Source organism: Pieris napi, chromosome 12 (assembly GCF_905475465.1).
Source record: "Pieris napi chromosome 12, ilPieNapi1.2, whole genome shotgun sequence".
Taxonomy (NCBI): Eukaryota; Metazoa; Arthropoda; class Insecta; order Lepidoptera; family Pieridae; genus Pieris; species Pieris napi.
This window is the reverse complement of record NC_062245.1, coordinates 1,218,115-1,224,091: the sequence shown is the minus strand read 5'-3', so window position 1 is coordinate 1,224,091 and position 5,977 is coordinate 1,218,115. Positions and strand designations below refer to the sequence as shown.

At 34.9% G+C, this 5,977-nt stretch overlaps 2 protein-coding genes across 2 annotated transcripts; both read right to left on the bottom strand.

Moving 5' to 3' along the window:
- Nucleotides 1–2,144: 2,144 nt before the first annotated feature.
- On the bottom strand, nucleotides 2,145–3,584 carry LOC125054722. Its single transcript, XM_047656752.1, has 2 exons — nucleotides 3,033–3,584; nucleotides 2,145–2,908 (listed from the first exon to the last, which is right to left on the bottom strand). Exons 1-2 carry the CDS (start codon nucleotides 3,499–3,501, stop codon nucleotides 2,169–2,171), a joined length of 1,209 nt encoding a protein of 402 aa, XP_047512708.1. The 5' UTR covers nucleotides 3,502–3,584; the 3' UTR covers nucleotides 2,145–2,168.
- Nucleotides 3,585–4,840: 1,256 nt separating this feature from the next.
- On the bottom strand, nucleotides 4,841–5,654 carry LOC125054473 (ribonuclease P protein subunit rpr2). Its single transcript, XM_047656398.1, has 3 exons — nucleotides 5,498–5,654; nucleotides 5,330–5,421; nucleotides 4,841–5,081 (listed from the first exon to the last, which is right to left on the bottom strand). Exons 1-3 carry the CDS (start codon nucleotides 5,549–5,551, stop codon nucleotides 4,862–4,864), a joined length of 366 nt encoding a protein of 121 aa, XP_047512354.1. The 5' UTR covers nucleotides 5,552–5,654; the 3' UTR covers nucleotides 4,841–4,861.
- Nucleotides 5,655–5,977: the final 323 nt, after the last annotated feature.

Genomic DNA, 5,977 nt, shown 5'->3' with positions numbered 1-5,977 from the left:
TGAACATCGATTTAAAGGGGAAGGACGTAACTGTAAGTGTGGATCGCGTTAAACCAGCGTTCGTCGAGCAGTTTGTTTTTCCTTCAGCTCGCACACCTAGCTTTGTACCCGCTGGTCCTGCGTTGCCGTCATTACTCTCGCCTACTATGGAAAATATTCCTCCAGTTTCTGCCCCTAATCCTGTTGTTACCAGGTCAGGCAGAACGGTTAGATTTAAGACTAGGTTAGATTTGTAAATATTAAGTTTTTCTTTGTAATGTCAAATATTTTAAGTTTTTTTTATTTTATTGTTATATACAGGGTGTCCCGTGGCAGATTTAGGATTTGAAATTCGAATATTTTTCTAACGGTTGCGCGGGGCACCAGGGAGGGGTTACAGTTTGGCGCTGCAATTGTGCGGATTGTTAAATAACGATGTCGCAGTGGACTGGCGCGCACCGCGCTTTCGCAGTTGAAGCGTATTTTGAAGCTAATAAATCGTGCACTGTTGGTCGCCGAAGATTTTGTTCTCACTACAATATTCGTCGCTTAAGTGAAGCACCGAGTGAAAGTTTGATTAGGACGTGGATCCAGAAGTTCCGTGCAACAGGTTCAACAGTTAACGAGCCAAGCCCAGGCCCTAGCCGTACGTCAAGGACTGCACAAAACATTGAACGCGTTGCAAACAGTGTGCAAGAAAATCCCCGCCAGTGAGTGCGTTAGAGAGCGTCAAGTTTGCGCCTTCCAAACACCACGGTTCACCGTATTTTAAGCTTGGACATTAAATTCCATCTGTTCAAGATCCAATTGGTACAGGCACTTAAACCAAATGACTTCAGAGAACGCAAAGAGTTCTGTGATAACATGTTAAGCCGATTCCGAGCTGTTAACACCATTTGGTTTAGTGATGAAGCTCATTTCCATTTGAATGGCTTTGTCAATAAACAAAACTGTCGCTATTGGGCGCCAAGAGGACAAAACCCGCGATTGAAACACCAAAAAGCATTGTATAGCCTAAAAGTAACTGTTTGGGCAGCTCTTTCTGTCAATGCAATAATTGGATCGATTTTCTTTGAAAATTCTCGTGGAGCAACCGTAACTGTTGATGGTGATGTCTATCGCCGCATGCTTAATGAGTATTTTATACCGAAACATAGAGAACATCCATCGAACAGCTCTCATACGTGGTTTCAACAAGATGGCGCAACGCTTTACACATCAAGAGCCACCATGAGCCTCCTTCGCGAAGAATTCCCCGGAAAATTGATAAGCTGATTTGGGGACATCGCATGGCCACCCAGATCGCCAGATCTCACCCCATTAGATTTTTTTTTATGGAGTTACTTAAAGGGAAAAGTGTACGACAGTAACCCGACAGATCTATCGGATTTAAAAGAAAATATCGTGCGAGAAGTGAATGCTATTCCTCGGTCAGTTTTGCAGCACGTCACTCAGAATACTCTCGAAAGATTCCGCGAGTGTGTACGTCGCGATGGAAAACATTTGGACGGAGTGATCTTCAAAAAATAAAATCCGCATGTCTCGTCTTTCTTTTTATGACAAATATATGTATACTCTAAAATAATAACATTCTTTAATTTAATTAAGAAATCCTAAATCTGCCACGGGACACCCTGTACTATAATTTTTCGCCTTAGTTTTTCTGTCTCCGTAGGGGGGTGGTGTAGCGATTGTGTAGTACTTTCTTTCATATTTTGATGTATGTGGCAACACAAATACCGGCGGTTAATAAAAAGAAGAAAACGAATGTCACTCAGGACAGACTTCAGAGGAGTGAGAGATGTATATTTTTTTCCATGGGTTTTTCTATAAGAATATAAATTAATGACTGTTTTGTGAAGAATAAACCAATGAACAAAGTTAAATATGGGTTATGATTTATTATAAGATAGAACATCCCATAAGTTCATTTAATACAACCCACTTTGACGCAATCGTGAATAGCGGATGTTCGGTAATATAGGATATCTCATTAAGACAGAATATAAAGGAAGTTCGCCTTAGAATCTTTGCGGTAGTTTTAATAACATTACGATAAGAGCATTTTTGTTTTGATTTCTTTGAAAGTAATCAACCGTGACTGTTTTATAAACTTAAAAGCCATAGGGGCTTTTTAAACATACCGACAAAAATTTGTAGCTATTAATATATATTAAAAATATATTTGTCTAGTAATACAGTAAACCATATTCGATATCATACTCCAAGTAATCAGGAGGTCTTCCACTTCTCCTTGTATGCAAGAGTTGTTGTAATTCTGGATATGCATTCATTAATAACCTGACATTTTTCTTACTGATCGTGCCATTTATAATAATGTCTCTAAACGTCGAGTTCTTTACATACTCCTCATTCATTCCCCTTATCTCATTCAAGCGCTTTTGCAGCGCCGCATCAACTTTTATCATCTCCATTTCATGTATATCCTTTACCGCTCTTCTATCTTTCTTATACTTCTTCTTCATTTCTTTTATAAACTTCTTCAGTTGCTTTGTCTTCCTCTTTCGTTCCGTAGTTCCGTTTCTGAACGATCTATTCAATATCTTCGTTATTTCGCGTATTATTTTCCTTATATCTCTCTTTATCTTACGCTTTCGTTTTAACCTTTCTCGTCGTCTGCGTTTCTGTTCTCTTCTCTTCTTTCTGCGTCGTTTCTCCTTTGAACCTCTATTCCTGTTGCGTTTTTCATCTGTATCCGTTGCCAAGTCAGAGTCTTCGAAGGATACATCAAAGCCGGTGTAAAGATCATATGTGGTCATTTGCAAAGCGCAGCAAACGAAATTACTCCGACCGCAAAAGTAGTCACCGCGGTAAATTCTGTATTCAGACTCGCATTCCATTGGCAGCATACATGATCCCCATGGGAAGTCGTGTTGGTTAGGATCACCACAAGGAACTCCCCAAGGCCCTGACAAATAATAAAATATATTAAAATGACACTTGACATCACTAATAAATTCTAAAGTAAGGTTTATACAGCTTTACTTATGGCAACACCTTAATTATTCCTATTAGTAAGTGTAAGTGCTTACGCGCTGCCACCATATTAACCATATCCCCTTTTGGTATTGAAGAATTAACGGCTTCAAGCTTTTTCAACAGCCAATGCTCCTTCCATTCTTCTTTCCAATTCTTTCCCTCAACACTAGAACTAGAGAGACTACTGGTGTCATCTATAAACTTTCTTCTTCCGTCTAGATTACTTTTAATGATGTTCAGTACTGGATCGATTCGATAAACTTGCTTATCTGTATTCAAGTCTTTAATATTTACCGGCTTAATAATACGTTGGTCATTTCTATTTTTCTGAATTTTATAAACTTCAGGTTTCCCTCTGTCTACTTTCACATCTTTATTATTATATTTTTGTAGGAAGTTATCTTTATATGCGCGGTCTTTAGCTATATATGGAAGAACATTTTCTTTTAAATGGGAATATATTGAAGACTTAATTACAGCTAAATACGTTAAAATTAAAACGCAGAAAACAAAATTCTTCATTTCAAAACTACATTTCTATAGAAAACGACTGAATAGTATACTTCACTTATGAAGCTATAAAGTATAAAGTTTCGAAATAAACTGCATTTTCAATCGAAGTCAGTAATAAAATATTTTATAGTTATTTTATTAAATTCTTATATGTATCATAACGCGACATACTTATTTTAAGTAACAAAAAAAAATCAGTGGCGCTACAACCTCTTTAGGTCTGGGCCTCAGATTTCTGAATCTGTTTCATGATCATTTGTCAATTTAGGTCACCTCACGATGTTTTCCTTCACCGTTCAAGCAAATGTTAAATGCGCACATAGAAAGAAAGTCCATTGGTGCACAGCCGGGGCTCGAACCTACGAACTCAGGTATGAGAGTCGCACGCTGAATCCACTAGGCCAACACTGCTTTTGTGCATATGATTTTAAGTAAACCATGAGTAATATATATAATGTACTTTATATAGTTACAATACCAAATGAAATAGGAAAACGCAAAAAATGCAAAACTAAAAATAACATAAATTTAAAAGAAAAAACTTAAAACAAATATAGACAATGTAAAGGGCACAGGTATTTTTTTACTATTTATAATATACCTACTACCAGTCCTTTAGAATTCGACCCACGTAGTAAACGCTTTATCAGTTCCCCGAAAATACAAAATTCGTTTTATTTTAAAACAAGGATAACACTTGAATTTGATTTATAGCGCGCTGTACTCATGCATAATTCATAACATTTTTATCTAGCCGGTATTGCGAATCTCCACCGCAGGTCCGTGACTACGAAGTTTTATTCGTAGAATTTTTGAACCGTCAACGATATTGCATTTCCCTTTTAAATATAAAGTAACTGATGCCAGGACGTAAAAGAACAAAGTGGTTACAATGTTCCTGTTTGTGCATAACAAATGGGGCAAACAAATTTCTACTTCATTCAGTTTTCAAGAGAAATAAATGATCCAGTGTCATCAACCAAGCCAAATTATTATTTTTTGGCCGGGCATCGAACCTAGGTTCTTGGTACCATGTGTTACTACTTTGACCATTTATTTTGAAGTTACATAATTATTATTATGACATTGTATATTAACTCAGGATAGATTTTCAGAACTGCATACATATTGTATTTGGGTTAAAAATAAAATACAATATTATAAACAGCTAGTATTAATAACGACATAAGATATTTTAAATTATTAAACAACACTTTAATAATAAGGGTGTCATTTATATACCTGAATTAGGTAAGTAGGTATAATTTATGAGACAAAGCCTCAGCCTTCTGTGCTGTTCAATTGTTATGGTAATGGAATATAAAAGCCATTTAAAATTTCCAAATGCAAGTCATTAAATAATTATTTATTAATCTTGGGTGATAACTTCCACTACTGCCTCTGCTTTCTCTAACCAGATTTTATGTTCTTTATTTTTATCTGCCGGAAATATTTTCTTTGTTTTACAAATTTTACAAATACGCTGAACATATTTTGATTTATTGAGATTCTTTATTTTCACATCACTTGTCTGGTTGGTGAGTAGACATTTGCACTTTTTGCATATTTGCCTTTTTATATCTGGGTGACTGAAAATATTGTTAGAGTCATTGAGAGAAATTGCAAGAATTTTATGAATTAATTTTTTCATCATATATTATCATTATTGGTTATTTCTATTTAGAAACCTCCATAACATTTCCTTAGGTCCTGTCTTAAAAGACCTGATACAAATACTGCAATCTAAACGGTTTGACCATTTTTGTATAATATTCAATAATAAGTTTATAATTATAATGGTTATACTTTCTATTTCGAAAGCGTATGATTTACTTACATTTTAAGAACACTTTTCTTTGCAACATTAATAGCAAGGCTTCCATAGTATGATGACAGTGCTGGATTAATACCCGATATTTGTTTACTTATCTAAAAATAGAAAAAGAGTGTTAAATTAAGTTTAACCTTTAGTAACTGCCACAATATGAATTAATATATACTGTACTTGATATAAATAGTTTATTCGTTGGAAAGAATCATTTCCTTGAACCTTCTTCATTCTTTAATACATAATTCTAGAAATAGCATTAAGCAATCGCTTTGTTTTTGCGAATATTTGATTGTGTAATACATACAAAAACAACAATAAAACATATGCCATATGGTTTTGACAAATCATAAGTGAAGTTGTTTTGACATCCACAGATTACATAATTACATAGAGCCATCAAGGAATTGAAAAATAATTACTGTTATATTTATGATTAGTTGATTTCACATTCACACAACTGCAACGAGTCTTATTATAATCAATGATATGATAGAGAACGGTCAATATTTCTATAACATTATACCTGAGTTGGGCCATAATAATTGATAATATAAATTCCTCCGTCAGAGGTTCGCATTCATCAAAGTCAATATCAATTTTAAAATTCCAAATTGGCGATTATCAATGTCAATTGTCAATAACAAATAACCTCGA

Bases quoted from the DNA above. Each gene is read 5' to 3' on its own strand.
- LOC125054473 (XM_047656398.1), bottom strand. From the start codon at position 5,551: ATGAAGAAGGTTCAAGGAAATGATTCTTTCCAACGAATAAACTATTTA. The intron at 5,422-5,497 runs GTACAGTATATA...TTCTATTTTTAG, and splicing joins GAATAAACTATTTATATCAA to ATAAGTAAACAAATATCGGG. The intron at 5,082-5,329 runs GTAAGTAAATCA...CAATATTTTCAG, and splicing joins AAGAAAAGTGTTCTTAAAAT to TCACCCAGATATAAAAAGGC.
- LOC125054722 (XM_047656752.1), bottom strand. From the start codon at position 3,501: ATGAAGAATTTTGTTTTCTGCGTTTTAATTTTAACGTATTTAGCTGTA. The intron at 2,909-3,032 runs GTAAGCACTTAC...ATTATTTGTCAG, and splicing joins GGTTAATATGGTGGCAGCGC to GGCCTTGGGGAGTTCCTTGT.